Source organism: Guyanagaster necrorhizus (genome assembly GCF_019112545.1).
Source record: "Guyanagaster necrorhizus MCA 3950 unplaced genomic scaffold BT62scaffold_2, whole genome shotgun sequence".
Lineage (NCBI taxonomy): Eukaryota > Fungi > Basidiomycota > Agaricomycetes > Agaricales > Physalacriaceae > Guyanagaster > Guyanagaster necrorhizus.
The window spans coordinates 746,137-760,027 of record NW_025064881.1 but is presented as its reverse complement, the minus strand read 5'-3'; the positions used below and the strand labels follow the sequence as shown (position 1 = coordinate 760,027).

Below are 13,891 nucleotides of genomic sequence, written 5' to 3'. Positions count from 1 at the left end.
CAAGTTCCAAGTATCAAGCATACTCTTGGTATGTCGCGGCGCGTTTCACTCCTTTAATAGTCCATTTATCTCCAATAGGAACATATCTTAACATGATGTCCGCAATGGAGTGGCCCCGCGTAACTGAATCGAATACTACAGGCCTTTCAATACATCCTTCTCGCCGTGAATTCGGTTTATGCAACCTCAGTATTGAGTCGAAGGAGTGATACCTTGCATGCAATGTCATCTTTCCGACTAAATACCCGTCTCCGAAGGTCCGTGCAATACTTCCGTCATCATGCTATTTGAGTTGGCTTATCTCTTGTTTTAGATGGCCACATAAATACCCGATCAATGGTATCTCCATGGAGCTTTGAAACCAGAACTGCAGTCATCCGTGATTGTTACGAGAATTCAAGGAGTTAAGAAAAGGCCTGCGCTGAGAGGTTAGACTTCTCATCCATATCTCTCGTTTACTCCCAATGATGGCGCCTTGGTCTGTGTTTCGGAGGTGGGCGAAAGCCGTGGAAGGTGACACGAAGCGCAACAATAGTCGCCGCTCCAGCGTTTTCAGTCAGTCCTCGTCCACTTGGATTCGGTTCACAACTACCGTGGTTCCAAGCACGCTGGTCAATATCTGTCCAAGTATCAAGGTCGATTCTTGGACTACCGTACGCTCTTGGTCCTTTCCATATACTTGTCTTCCACTAATATGGTTTTCAGAAGGGCCGCCTTTTCCAATCCAAGAAACGTCGCTCCAGACAGAAGCACGAATTTACTTTCGTGTGTCCTATCAGCGGCCAACCTCCGGATGTGCAGATTTTCAAACTACCCCCCGAACTCCTCTTCCAGATCTTCGAAGAATGTTGCTTTTCGGAGCATCCCCATACCATACTTCGTATATCAATGGTGTGCTCAAGATGGAGAGATATCTGTCTGAGCTTACCTCATATATGGTCTACTATCGGTATCCCCATCGATGTCCAACCTCGCAAAATACTCAAAAAACAGCGAGACATCGTTAATCTCTATCTCCAGCGCTCGAATACATCACCACTATCCATAATTCTCTATTCTCGATCTGGCACGATCAATAAGGACACTATGCGCGCCTTCGTAATCTGGTTCGAACCTCTAATTACCCTCCTTCGTACGCAGGCACACAGATGGCGTACGATGGAGGTCAGAGCCTATTTTCCGACTGGCTCATATTATCATCTCTTTGCTCCTGGAATAGACCTGGGGATGCTCGAGAGCCTAAGAGTTCACGAGACCGATAATTCCTTCCATCTTCATCGTTTCCCAGGATTCTCCACCGCCGCCAAACTCCAGACTGTCCATGCTTCCAAGACGCCCTTCTTCGCTCACGGATCCACCACCTTCCCCGCGTCCCAGATTCGTACCCTAGTGCTAGAAGACATGATGCTATACTTCACCACACCTGACATCGTCGCCTCCTTCCCGAATGCGACGGATCTGACAATCATTCCTCATACGACAATCTATGGGCACACTCGCTTCGCTCCCAGCAGCATTCGACGCATGGGAATCACATCCCTGACGTTATCCGTGTTATGCTCGCCTATCCAACTGACGGACATAATGTCACGCATGGAACTGCCTAATCTTCGGACACTCGCACTTGTCTCCGGTCCCCGAAAGCAGTCCCGCCGCCGCTTTGATCCGTCCTGCTTTGATCATTTATTCCGACATTCCGGAGATTCACTCCGCCACCTTATCGTTGACCGTGTCCCCATCCTATCGGGGGATATAGCGGAGCTCGTGCGGAAGATTCCTGAGCTGGAGAAGCTAGTCGTGAGGGAGAGCGACTTTGGCCAAGAAGACGATTATTGTTCGATCTCGTCATCGCGTGTTCGGAGGATCCTGGAGGAGGCGCCGCATCTCAAAGACTTGGAACTAATATACCGGAAGAGGGAGCGTTGTGAGGCAGCGGTTACGGAGGCAAGGGTTATGGATGTTATCGAAGAAAGGATGTATTCGCATATGCCTTTGAGGTGTTTGACCCTTGGCGTTGGGACTGCACATCTCTTTGCGGAATCGAGCTTGATTCGTTGCCGGATGAAGGTGTTGAGAGATGCGGGGCTAGGGTACTGTAGCTGATGTAGGGATAAACGGATCATACTCCTGTGTCAGCCGGATTGTTATTTTTATTTTGCTGTCCAGGTCAAGAATGATGCATGATGAGCCATTCCTTGCTCACGGACAACTCACGGAAAGGCACATACATACCATATGCACTTGGATCAAGGCCTTTTACCTCGATGGTGCTTAGATGGCTCGCGGGATCCTGATATATCAGCGATGGTCATTGACGCGAAGTTTCGCTTATACGTACATGGTCCCCAACCAACATCGTATAAAGGGCGTAGCGAACGGTGTCTCCATCACACCGGGGCGCCACTCTTGCCATTCGAATCCGACTTCTTACGCCCAACGTCAGGAACATTCCTGCTCTCTGTCTACAACAAATTAAAGGCCGTTCAATTCACTACTCATAATATTAAAAGAAACTGCTTACTCCATACTCTTCTGACCCATCTATACGCACGATAGCCGTTCGATGTACGCCTTTGGAAGAAGATGAGCCTGGAATGAAGCAATCCAGAGAACCCACGCACTTATCCCTCCGAGATCCGAACTGTTCATACTTCTTAGTCTAAATCCTACGCTGCCGCTATCCTGGGGATAGATGGTCTCTTCTGTATGCCGGCGACCTTTTACCCTAGTATTTAGGTTGAACAACATGGTCAGAGCGTACACGCGTCCCAAACAGAATCCTATTTATCTTCAGCTTTGCAAGCATGTTAAATATCAAAAGGTCAGTTTACCAAAGCCGACAGTGACTGCAACGGGCGGTAAGTTGAGAGTACCAAGGCGACATGATACACATACCGTTACTCTCGGTGTTTACAAGGTAAAGAATTACTGTTGGAGCGAGTGTTGACAAGATTTCCGTTTAGCGAGGTGGAAAATGTTGACAGATCATGACTGACTCACGACACAGAGTAGCACTGCAACCGCCAGGATATAAGAGTAGTGAATGGGGGCTGAGAATGCTAGACTCACAGCACTGTTGTAACAGACCCTGTCTGTATTGCCATAACCGTTAGACGACGAATCAAACTGACAAGAACGTGGTATGTGAGCTACGGCAAGGAAGCACAAGAAACAGATGGCATACGCCTTGGTTTCTTTGAAGACCGGTTTAGTTGATTGGAGCTGGAAGATGAGAGAAGATGCTATTGAAACGTCGGCGACGGCACTGGCCACTATAACTGCGATTAGGCGGGGCTCTAGAGTAGTAATTTCGCATACCAAGCCATATTCTAAACGGAAATGTTTAGTACAGCTTCTAAGAGAAACACGGATATAAGATAATGCGTACGTGACCGTCTTGATGTTGAAGTTGCGTTGCGCATAGTCACTATGGCGTACAACCGTGATCCCGTTCGCTATAGCACCACCTATCGCTAGGGTTAACCTAGAGGATGAATTTCAAAGGAATTTCTACCGAGCGACGCAAAGCTAAACGTAATGAGCACAACGGTTACAAGTAAATTCTTTGCTCTGTAGAGCCAAGTCAGTTGGAGACGTTCTGATACTTAGTAAATACGAACAAGGTCCAAAATCTGTAGCTGAGGAACAGCTGCACATTACAGGCGGATATTCCTGATAATATGACATAGGTAGGAACGGCCCAGTTCTGTGCTAGGATGTAGTCCTTGTCACCTGAAACAAATTACTTAAGAGATTCGGAATATGACCGGGACATATGCCTACCCCAGTGTGTGATTGTGTACTTTTACCTATCAGAAGAAGTCGGCAGTGACCAGCGCTAACATACCAGATATATACAAGCACAGTCGTTGGCTGTACCGAGTGTATCAACCAGGAGACTGATACAGACCATGCACTTGACGATGATGGTGTCACCACGGAAAGTGGAAAAGAATACGTATCCCTGGAAAAAAAGAGTAAGGCAGCGACATTACAGCTCATCGTCGTAGAACTGACATGCCATAACTCGAGCATGTAGAGCATGGCATTGAACCATGATCCAATTAATAAAGCTCTAGACAAGAAATGTTGAGATGAAATTGTTGAATTAGCTGGAAAAAGGCCTAACCCTAGGGATTGATCATACTGGCCCATGTCGAAGCTCCGAGCAGGGGCTTTAAGACGAGACGGGCGAAGTTATAAAGCAATCTGGAATCGTTCCCAGAAACGAAATTAGATCAGGTTCGTCGTTTGTCGGACGAAGTGAATGCGAAGGCTATGGGGGTCACGTAATAATTTATACTGATGGGCGACTCCATACGCGCTAGCCCAACGCGGATCACGGCAGTACTGCGGATGATACCGGCACTTGTTTGTTTCATGTATACTCTAGAATCATATTACTGTCTTGTTATTCGCCGGAAGAGGCTGGGATTGAGGACTCGGAGACGCTGCCTTGATGGTCATCGACTGCCCGAGCTTTTAGATCACAAGACTGTTTTAGTGCTAAGGGAGCCCGGGAGCGGTCTATCACTAGTAATACTGCCGGTGGTAGGCGCGACTTGTCAGGCGTCGAGATTCCTGGTTCCTAGCAAGTTCCTGGAGTATGCACGTCAATTCAATGGCCCACACGATATCCGAAGCAACTAACACAATTTTTTTTAGAGGGTGCCAGTGGAATGTGTCAGTTGCCGCAACTGCACAGTTTATTTTATCTGAGTTCGTAGTTCCATGGACGAAGAGAATTTATTGTAATCACAAGTCCTCACCGATGTTGTTCATCAGCTAGTTACCTGAGGTCCTAAGATTTGCCGAAGCCCTCTAGATCAGAGAACTACCTCGGATATCTGAGTCTCCCTGCAGAACGCTGCGACAATTTGATGAAAGTTGTTGGCTCCGTAGCAACGGCCAAAATAATAAAGTTTGGCTTATACAGCCCAATTATAACAAAGGGATAAGGAAATCCGACTCGCGTTTGAGGCTATTCTGCTTTTGAGCAAGTATTATTGATGAAGTTCATAGAATTGAACTTGTTCCCGTTACTAATTCGACCGGCGGGGACCGGACTTGGCAGGCACTTATGTAAGGATCGGGTGGTCGACGCGCTGCTTTCCATTATCCGATATTGTGGTTGTAGGTTATTTCGGTGGGTGTCATGTGCAGCCCTCGCATCAAACAGGCAATTTTTTTGTGACGTTGAAGGAAGTTGGCCGCTGCTTCGCTTTTCATCATGGTGGCTTCCCTCGTCTGGATTATTACCGGAACATCGTGGGCCACGCTTGTGTACTCATTACTACAAATTTTGCTAATCGGCTTGGAATTAGGTCTGGAATCGGTCGTGAACTCGCGTTTGCTGCCCTCCGGCGAGGTGACAAGGTCATTGCGACTGGTCGCAGGCGGTCATTTGATAAACTGGACGACCTTCGAAAAGCAGGCGCTAATACTCTAGAGCTTGATGTAACTGCATCACCCGTAGATCTGGCAGAGTGTGCTAGAAAAGCTATAGAGATGCATGGCCGTATTGACGTTCTTGTCAACAATGCCGGTAGGTCGTTCAGCATATTGCACAGGTTATCTTGATTCCGTCGGGTCTAGGTTCTTATCTTACCTGCGGTGCTGCTGAGGAACTCACGTGTGTTTCGCGGTCTAAACCTCGTTATCCATAAGCTGATTATTTTCTAGACCAGAAGAAACTTACGATCAATTCAAGTATTCGCTCTTAGTTATTGTTTAATTTAACATCTTATTGGCTTGACCGCAGTGTCCACCTCTTTGGCGCACTGAACGTTGCTCGTGCTTTTCTTCCGTACATGCGTGAGCGGAAATCCGGCATGATAGTCTGGATTGGTTCGCTATGTGGTTGGCAGTGAGTAGTTTCTCTCGAGTCTTTTGTACCTGTTTCTGATGCCAGAAAAGGGGATCTGCGGCTTTAAGCATGTACGTAGGAGTAAAGCATGCTGTCAGAGGTCCGTACTATGAATATTTGCTTGCTACCAAGCCATTCAAGTTGATGTTGATTATCCAGGCATATCAGAATCTATGGACATGGAAGTCAGTCCTCTCGGAATCCGCAGCATCAACATAGAGCCTGGATATTTTCAAACGAAAATCGTCGACCCCAACAATCGTTCACCATACGTGGACCGAATTGAAGACTACAGGCCGATGATTGGTGCTATAAATGATATCTGTACATGTGCGATTATTTCTCTTCAGCGAGTTCCCAACGTTATTCATGATTGAACGCAGCCCTTGATGGAAACCAACGTGGTGACACCCGCATGCTCGTTGAAATCATCGTGGATGTGGTTAAAGGTCAAGGCGTTGCCTCAGGCAAAGTGATTCCCCGAAGCTTACAGATCGGCCCCGATTGTTACGACGCTGTCAAGCAGGATCTTACCGAGCGATTGCAAGTATTGGAGTCGTGGAAAGACGTCATTATTAGCACCGACTTGCCTGTGGAACCTCGACTGTGATGATAGGTCCTGAGTAAATGTGCACTTTCTGTACCACGTATCTCTCATGCCTATTACATACTAGTGGCATATGTTGATCTGTCCAAGACTGATAGTCAACCAATGACTGTCAGGAACGTAAACAGGAACCCACATTTCATCCATGCATGTGAATTAGTTGCTCCCGTCAGGATTGCCGGCCTCTTCCTGACCCACCGGCATTAACCAGGGTATACGCCAAGATGATATCAACAACATCCTTGATTTCATACCTGATATGCATTTATCCATCCTGATATCTGGCGTTAATGGATTTATTGCTACAGAAGTAGCGTTGGCATTTCTGGAAGCCGGATACCACGTTCGTGGTACTGTACGCACGCAGGCCAAGGCAGACGCTTGGTTGGCACTACCGTCCTTTGTACCGTATGCAGCGTCAGGAAAGTTGGGGTGTGTGCTAGTAGGCGATATCGTCGCAGAAGGAGCCTTTGACCAGGCCCTCGAGGGTATAGATTATTTTATACATACCATCGCCCAACTCCCTGATTGGCGATCTGGCGTTTCTCAGGTGCGCAGTTGCACCTTCCATCATGATACCGATAATAATATTTAACGGAGTATAGGATTATGAGAAAAGTATCCTTATCCCGAATATAAACGGCACAGTCAGCGCCCTTCGCTCGGCAGCAAAGTCCCCAAAGTGTAAGAAGGTTGTCACCGTAAGGTGAGGGGACAAAGCTTGCCATGTTCGTCATCTCAAGCCTCTGAGCGGATTTTCATATAGTTCTATTGCTGCTGCTGCGGACTTTTCCGTACACAATCATACCGAACACATAACTGGCGAGTCGTGGAATCCTCGCGACTACGAATAGTCAGTGGAACGGCTTGATCTTTCCTGAACGAATGAATTTAAACCATTTCAGTGGGAAGAATGCACCCCATCCTTTGTTAGCCTACAGTACGTCTTTTTGAACGACGTAGTTCCTCACTGTATTGACTCCGAGATATCGGTAGCTACATCGAAGAAGCTGGCAGATGAAGCTGCGTGGAAGTTCATGAAGGAGACCAAACCTCATTTTGCGCTTGTCAATATGCTACCTTGCTTCGTCTACGGTCCGACCCACGGCCATGATCCTTTCGGTATTAACAACGGCTCTAACCAATGTACAACTTTTACTCTGCGTCTGACTGGTCGACTAAAAACGAAGTAGGGCTAGCCGGGCCGCTTTTTCGCGCCGACTGGAATTTCCAAACTACATCTGGAGGCCCTGTGAGCTTTGCACCTGCCCTTCCTGATGTTCTCACATGGCTTCTTCTACTAGGTCTTGGTCGACATTCGAGACCTGTGCACGACTTTCGTGCGCGTCGTCGAAAAAGATGAAGCCAACGGACGTCGATTTGTTCTGGTAAGCGCTGCACATCAGGAGTCTTACAATCAATTTAAATGTAGTAGGGCTGCTCTAACGTTTCTATTTTTCCGTCGGACTTCGTATCAATTTTTGCCAAGGAGTTTCCTGGACGCGCACACTTATTGCCTTCTGTGCCAGTGGATCTTGTCAACACGCCAGTGTTCACCATCGATAGCAGTGAGACTGAAAGAGCACTTGGCATGAAGTTCAGATCGCCGGAAGAGACACTAATCGATACTGCGAGGTGGATGATAGATAATGGCGGGGAGCAAGCTTGGAAAGGTGTTGAAACAAGATATTAGACGTACATCTATTAGTTACACGGGAAGAACTCCTGTGGATATCACACTGTATAATTCACGACATCAAATCCCTGCCCATAAGCCTCATCCCAATCGAATAGGCTCTCGTGATTTTCCTTCCCAAACGCATCAATCAACTTTTGAGACTCCTCGGGTACCCCATTGACTACTGGTTTCGCCTCATTTCTCGTCTTTCCGACAGCCCCTTGCCCATAAATCAAGCTCGAATCGTTCGTCAAATAAGTGCCAATATGCCTAAACGTCAAGCTAATTCTCTCGCCTCCAAAAGCAGTCTCGACATCGCTCTTAGTCTTCACCGGACGGTTGTCTCGATGAATACCATGCAGCCACTCGCGATTCGTGTTAAGTCCCATAACAAACATAGAATTATGTGGTAGTGGGATACGCTGAGCACATTTCGTAGGAGAGAGATCTTTTTTCCTGCGCAGAAACATCACGCGCTGGGCGCCGATGCTGACGTTCACGATGCTGGAACCTCGGACGACATCGATAGTTTTATCAGAATGCTCGGAGATATAATCGTTCCCGCTACGATAGTGCTGTATCAGAGCGTGGTTAACGGGGTGGTTTACTACCTTTGAAACAGCTTGGGCAATGAGGGAAACGGTAGGCGTGAATGGACGGAGAGGAAGAGATTCGTCAGCGGGGTGGCGGTAGAGTGGGAAGCTGGTGAAACAACAGTCAGTCAAAAAGGGCCAGACAGGAACATTTTCTAACAAACCTCCCGTCTTCTTCGAGAATTCCTTCCACAGCGACAAGTCGCGGAACTTCACCTCCTGCCAATGACCTTCCTTAGCGTCTCAATGTCACGTCAAATTCTACAACAGCTAACCTCTATGAAACATCGTATGCCAATGCACTTCGCGCTTCAAACTCTCGAAAGCGGTGCCAGCCAAGTCATCTGCAAGCAAATTCTCAACGATACAAGTGTCTCCGGAGCCGATATTGTCTCCAACGCCCAAGATGGGACTTGGAGACTCGGATCCTCGAGGAGTGCAAGGTGTTCGAGGCTTTGACGCGTCAAATGTGATAGTCTGCATATTCACCAGAACGTTAAGTCAGAAGCGATGTCGGCAAACCGGCCCGGAACCATCAACAGCACTAGGTAGTGCAAAATTACAGCTGCTCCGAAACATTATTCCTAGTCTCGTAAACCACGATCCGTATGAAGATAAGTCGTTCAATACAAACTTCCCACCTCCGAAATATTGAGTGCTGCCACTTTGAGCATCATTTCCAGCGTAATCCGTATTACCGTATAATTCACCTTATTGATCTGTAGCTAGTCTGTGCATCCGGACAAATGGAACTCAGAAACGAATTTCACGATGCCAATCAAAATTTCCTCCTTTATTGTACAGTGCCAACTTGTACAAGGCAAGTTCTATGCTTTTACCGACGAACAATGTGGAAAGAAGGGACCGTTTAATCCTGTTCATAAGGCTCTGCTCACGATCTTTAGCGTAAACTTCCAAGTTCTCCAAGGTTATTTTGCGATCTCTGTAATAATTCGTGTCATAGATAGTTTGACCACCTAGGGGAAGATGATGCAATGGTGAGCAAAGAGTGCCAATGAGAAAGGCGGACGAAGGTGGTATACCTTTCCCGAAGGATGAAGGTTGTGATGGGTCAGGGATAGCTCCTACATCAGATGCAGTGAGCGTACCAAATTTGACAGTAGGAGCCTCATCCCATCCAGAAACTCGGTTTTCGAGATAGCAATTTGTCTCGCTCCAGAGTGAACGAAACGAAAGGATAGGTCTGTATTTTATCGAGAGCGCCGGTGATGGGCGTTGCGGAAGTCGTCCATCCACAAGCTCCTACCTTCAATCTTGTGGGCGGTAAATTCGCAGCCATTGTGGTAATTTGCGTCAATACCCGTCTGGTCGTCTGGTTGAAGTGTTCAGTTATAATTCTGAGACGGCTAAAAACAGAGCCCATACCTTGGTCATAGGATGGTCGCTGCGATGCGTCGAGCATAGCATCGACATCAGGTGCAACGAGTGTGTCAATGTGAGACCGTCTTGAAGTTTATCTTTATATCTGAGAGAGCAGTTAATCCCCGATGATGTCAAAGGAAATGAGAGAAAGGGGATAGATTGGATTTTGTCGAGGGCATTGGTGATAGAGGAATGCATAATGGCAGGGATGTTTCCTGTTGCGATTGACTTGATAAACGTCTTGAAGCATACGATGATAGTCTTTTTCTAGCTTCAGATATTCCTCTTGGATTCTAAGCAGAGTAAAACTTCATGTTCGGCGTCAGCCATTATGTACCGAAAGGGTAGGGTGATAGGAGTAACGGTGGAAGATCTGGCGGGTACGAAAGGTAGTCACGTGCTATTTAGGGCAGGCTTCACCGTATCACCCTTACGCTTACAGTTTACTATACACGCCGTTAGTGGTCTTCCCTCTCTTGAACGATGTGAGGCAGCTACGATGAATGTAATCCAGATGGATCCAGCGTGCGGCAACCCTAACCAGGAATTCCTAATTCCACTCAAAACGCCACCCGAAAATTCCAACGAAGAAATGTCGGTTCTCGAATGCAGCAGCAATCGCTGCTTTTTTCGCACTAGTCGTCATCGTTGCAAGAAGCATATTACGGAAGGCCGCGTCTGTCTTTTTTTCTGTAGTTTTAGGTATCCATAGGTATGTTGGAAACGAGGAGATACTATCACAGTTTGCAGCATTTTTGAGTCGTGATGCTGCAGACATGTCTTCTTTTCTTCCTTGGCTTTACTCTGTGGTCCTTACCATCTCACAGGTAGTATCTCGTGAGGTCAATCCATATACTGGGGCCTGAAGTGGGGTGTGCCATGGCGACTTGTCTTTTCGATGTCGCTGCGGATGCTGGACTTCGAACATGTCTCGCCGCAAGGCCAGAAGAACGGTATCGTAACTTGGGATCTACCAAAGCAGGTGCGTATGTGCACCTTAAAATTTGCCGTCGTCCTGATCATTGCATAGGCATCCTAGTTTTGTTGAAGCATTTCGCAATACTTCCAGATGGCACCGACGAACAGCTCTCCCATATCTGATGTCAGCAAACCCAAATCAATGTAACTGTGCTTGGGATCAAGCTCTGACTGTCCCTGCCGTATCCTGTCGCACGCAATACTATAATTGACAGATCTTGAGGTTCGCTTCGATCGGGCCTTGAAGCAGATCTTGTCATACAGCGAAGGACGCTCTTCTTATGTCTCATAGTCCCTTCATATGGGTTTACTGCGCACTGATAAAAGACACCTCAAAGGTCTGTCAAATTTTACGAGTTTGACGTCATCTCTAACTCTTACTTTATTCGCCAGGCAGAAGGTTACTGACAAAGCCATACTATCAAAATCATATTGTTGCGGCATGCACATATTTTTAGGTTACTTGTCCTTCGTGCTACCATCAATATCCTACGACTCTACTAAATCCTCCATCTTCTGGGAAAAATTACTCCAAGGAATGTCCTCGACAACCACTTCCACGTCCTTCTTCCTCAAATCAGTGACACGTCGCAGAAAACGCGCACCCACCCATTTCTTGACGGGAGTTTGAGCGCACCATAACTTGACTTTCTGTAGATGTCCCTCCTCGCAGCGGGACTCCAGCATCGCAACCAAGGCCTCAGGATCAACGCCTTTAACATCACAAGAAAAGACCTTTAGAGCGGGGAGAAGGACTGGAAACCCTTCCTGAATCGTTAGCTGCTCCAAAATGCCCTCTTGATATTGATACAGCGGCATGGAATCGTCTCCTGCTAGCGTCAGCAGCTCCAGAGCAGGAGTGGCCTGCAGAACCTGGACAAGGGACGAGTGAAAACGGTATTGGCCTTGGACGAAGAAATTCGTAAGGGGACACCGACTTTGGTGGATGAGCCCAGCGACAAGGTGCATGTCGTCGAGGGTGAAAGAACGAAGACCCAGGCATTTGAGCTGGGGGAGGATGAGGTTGGGTAATGCGATCATATAGGGGTGGTTGACGACGAGACGTCGTATGCTTGAGTGCGTCAATCGACTTGGGGGAAACCATTTTCTTGGAATATCCCCGTGTGCGCGATTCAACACCAGGGCGACTTCCCAGAGATTGGGCGCGAGACGGAGCAGTTCGAAAGGATCAACCAGGAATCTCTCGGCATGGAATCGAACCAAACGAGGCTGCAGAGCCGTAAAACCTGTGTACGAGGCTGCCGTCTCCAGTTCTTGTGGATTGTCTGCAATGGTGTATTGCAGATCTAGGTGGCGAAGAAGAGGGACCCGTCCAACCACCTCGCTAAGCCGCTCGAAGCGCTCGGGATCTGAACACCCAATCCATCTGAATACCTCCCACCGATCACTCTGCTCGAAGAGCAGGGAGGTGATGGTGTCGTGCTCTTTGGGCCTGCATTTACCCGAGGCGCTGTATAGGATGCGAAGAGGACAAGAGCCGGAGCGACGGAGCCATAGCTGTAGACGGCCAATGGGGTTCTTGACGTGGAGCCAGTAGGAGCCGCAGTTTGAGGGTACAAGGAGTTCCGACCAGAGTCGGGGTAAAGAGATGGCAACGGCTCTCCATCGTCGACATACGCGGCTGTATGCCCAAGGGCCGTGGTGGTAGTCATGGACCTCCGGGTAGTTGTTCCAGTGGTCGGGTCCTGAAAGCGTGTGGAGGAGGATCTCGCCGATTATCTCGAATGGTAGACAGCGTATCGGGTGTATGATCTTCATGCAAGTCCTGATGATTGCTCGCAGTTCCTTCGATTCTTGCCGAGTTTGAGCGACATCAAGCTGAGGGGCTTTCTGTTGTTCTTCGAGGCGTAATTTTGTGTCTTCGATGACCAAACGGATCTCGTCGACTTCGGAGTCCAGAGGCTGATCGTTTGTCGAGGAGAGGTGTGGATATAGATCGTGCTTCTGGGGAATACGGCGGGCGCAAGTCGGACGGGGTTTCTTTGATTTGGGCATGATGGCAATTTGGGATGGATGCCACAAAATGGAACGGTATAAATACCAATTATGACTGGTCTTGTCTGGCCAAAGAGTTGTGGTGGAACAACCAGTGGCAAACGGTGTCTTGGCCATGTGGATGTTGTCCTGACCTGGTCAAAGCGTCGCCAACAATCCCGTAGCACACCACAGCGTGCCTTGTCCCCTGGTATGGTTCAGGCCTTAGCCCATTGCAATAGTGCAGGAAGGCCACGTCGTTGGTCGTTGTCATGAAAATGAGACGAGATGGTGTCCAACTTCAGATGCGTTACGAACGGTTTCCATCGTGCAAGTGCGGTTCGCGGTTTCGCTGCGCTCCCTGTAGATGCTAAGAATAAACATCGTCAGTAAATTGAAAACGTCTCCATGTGTCACACGAAGCTGACAGTATCGTTCCCTATGGTGCTCGCCTGCGATGTTTTTTGCCTTTGAAACATATCGACTGTCTTCAGATGGATACACTATTGGCGTCGTTAAAACCTTTGGACACGAGTTGAGCATCTGCTATGCGATCTACACAACACTTGCCACAGGCAAGCTTTTGCTGTGGACACCACGAACTTGAGGAGTAAGTCATGAAGGCCTTTCATCGCCCGGAAAAAAATCATGTATGAGACTGGGCTCACTGGAAGGCAGATATGATCTTCGTAAAACGAAGACAGTGATATTAAAAGAGCCTTCGTATTAACAAAGACGGTTTAGAGACGAAAGACTGAGAAAAGGTCAATCAATGTCCGGACCGGCTGACG

General features: G+C 47.9%; 8 protein-coding genes across 8 annotated transcripts; 5 read left to right on the top strand and 3 right to left on the bottom strand.

The window, feature by feature from the left end:
* Positions 1–177: 177 nt before the first annotated feature.
* BT62DRAFT_268237 (uncharacterized protein) lies at positions 178–2,189 on the top strand. The gene is made up of 3 exons (XM_043180307.1): positions 178–257; positions 314–653; positions 706–2,189. The coding sequence occupies exons 2-3, from the start codon at positions 465–467 to the stop codon at positions 2,101–2,103; spliced, it is 1,587 nt and encodes a 528-aa protein (XP_043045359.1). The 5' UTR covers positions 178–257; positions 314–464; the 3' UTR covers positions 2,104–2,189.
* BT62DRAFT_1071066 (uncharacterized protein) lies at positions 2,168–4,275 on the bottom strand (the record flags this gene model as incomplete). The annotated part of the gene is made up of 17 exons (XM_043178720.1): positions 4,130–4,275; positions 4,018–4,075; positions 3,848–3,964; positions 3,784–3,802; positions 3,621–3,732; positions 3,515–3,570; positions 3,389–3,467; positions 3,319–3,329; positions 3,185–3,272; positions 3,070–3,126; positions 3,001–3,014; positions 2,896–2,928; positions 2,832–2,846; positions 2,622–2,780; positions 2,522–2,571; positions 2,339–2,458; positions 2,168–2,290 (listed from the first exon to the last, which is right to left on the bottom strand). The coding sequence occupies exons 1-17, from the start codon at positions 4,153–4,155 to the stop codon at positions 2,168–2,170; spliced, it is 1,137 nt and encodes a 378-aa protein (XP_043045358.1). The 5' UTR covers positions 4,156–4,275.
* Positions 4,276–4,305: 30 nt separating this feature from the next.
* Positions 4,306–4,650, top strand: BT62DRAFT_999578 (uncharacterized protein; the record flags this gene model as incomplete). Its single annotated transcript, XM_043190831.1, has 1 exon — positions 4,306–4,650. One exon carries the CDS (start codon positions 4,306–4,308, stop codon positions 4,648–4,650), a length of 345 nt encoding a protein of 114 aa, XP_043045357.1.
* Positions 4,651–5,230: 580 nt separating this feature from the next.
* BT62DRAFT_1031116 (NAD-P-binding protein) lies at positions 5,231–6,628 on the top strand (the record flags this gene model as incomplete). The annotated part of the gene is made up of 8 exons (XM_043178337.1): positions 5,231–5,268; positions 5,325–5,545; positions 5,596–5,632; positions 5,683–5,709; positions 5,762–5,866; positions 5,917–5,966; positions 6,026–6,196; positions 6,250–6,628. The coding sequence occupies 8 exons, from the start codon at positions 5,231–5,233 to the stop codon at positions 6,474–6,476; spliced, it is 876 nt and encodes a 291-aa protein (XP_043045356.1). The 3' UTR covers positions 6,477–6,628.
* BT62DRAFT_268115 (NAD-P-binding protein) lies at positions 6,144–8,187 on the top strand. The gene is made up of 10 exons (XM_043180305.1): positions 6,144–6,196; positions 6,250–6,624; positions 6,685–7,023; positions 7,079–7,179; positions 7,240–7,326; positions 7,379–7,413; positions 7,470–7,619; positions 7,667–7,725; positions 7,778–7,861; positions 7,909–8,187. Exons 2-10 carry the CDS (start codon positions 6,619–6,621, stop codon positions 8,164–8,166), a joined length of 1,119 nt encoding a protein of 372 aa, XP_043045355.1. The 5' UTR covers positions 6,144–6,196; positions 6,250–6,618; the 3' UTR covers positions 8,167–8,187.
* Positions 8,146–9,256, bottom strand: BT62DRAFT_984016 (uncharacterized protein). Its single transcript, XM_043189824.1, has 3 exons — positions 9,020–9,256; positions 8,909–8,963; positions 8,146–8,853 (listed from the first exon to the last, which is right to left on the bottom strand). The coding sequence occupies exons 1-3, from the start codon at positions 9,225–9,227 to the stop codon at positions 8,208–8,210; spliced, it is 909 nt and encodes a 302-aa protein (XP_043045354.1). The 5' UTR covers positions 9,228–9,256; the 3' UTR covers positions 8,146–8,207.
* A 1,202-nt stretch (positions 9,257–10,458) lies between these two features.
* On the top strand, positions 10,459–11,228 carry BT62DRAFT_999575 (uncharacterized protein; the record flags this gene model as incomplete). The annotated part of the gene is made up of 3 exons (XM_043190830.1): positions 10,459–10,803; positions 10,959–11,109; positions 11,158–11,228. 3 exons carry the CDS (start codon positions 10,459–10,461, stop codon positions 11,226–11,228), a joined length of 567 nt encoding a protein of 188 aa, XP_043045353.1.
* Positions 11,229–11,594: 366 nt separating this feature from the next.
* BT62DRAFT_915664 (uncharacterized protein) lies at positions 11,595–13,121 on the bottom strand (the record flags this gene model as incomplete). Its single annotated transcript, XM_043183957.1, has 1 exon — positions 11,595–13,121. The coding sequence occupies one exon, from the start codon at positions 13,119–13,121 to the stop codon at positions 11,595–11,597; it is 1,527 nt and encodes a 508-aa protein (XP_043045352.1).
* Between the last annotated feature and the right edge of the window lie 770 nt (positions 13,122–13,891).

What these genes read in the sequence shown, in the direction of transcription:
- BT62DRAFT_268237 (XM_043180307.1), top strand. Translation starts at nt 465, where the DNA reads ATGATGGCGCCTTGGTCTGTGTTTCGGAGGTGGGCGAAAGCCGTGGAA. An exon ending in AGGTCGATTCTTGGACTACC is followed by an intron (nt 654 to 705) that starts GTACGCTCTTGG and finishes TATGGTTTTCAG; the next exon opens with AAGGGCCGCCTTTTCCAATC.
- BT62DRAFT_268115 (XM_043180305.1), top strand. An exon ending in AATCCTCGCGACTACGAATA is followed by an intron (nt 7,327 to 7,378) that starts GTCAGTGGAACG and finishes AAACCATTTCAG; the next exon opens with TGGGAAGAATGCACCCCATC. An exon ending in CCATCCTTTGTTAGCCTACA is followed by an intron (nt 7,414 to 7,469) that starts GTACGTCTTTTT and finishes AGATATCGGTAG; the next exon opens with CTACATCGAAGAAGCTGGCA.
- BT62DRAFT_984016 (XM_043189824.1), bottom strand. Translation starts at nt 9,227, where the DNA reads ATGCAGACTATCACATTTGACGCGTCAAAGCCTCGAACACCTTGCACT. An exon ending in GCATACGATGTTTCATAGAG is followed by an intron (nt 8,964 to 9,019) that starts GTTAGCTGTTGT and finishes GGTCATTGGCAG; the next exon opens with GAGGTGAAGTTCCGCGACTT. An exon ending in ATTCTCGAAGAAGACGGGAG is followed by an intron (nt 8,854 to 8,908) that starts GTTTGTTAGAAA and finishes TTGTTTCACCAG; the next exon opens with CTTCCCACTCTACCGCCACC.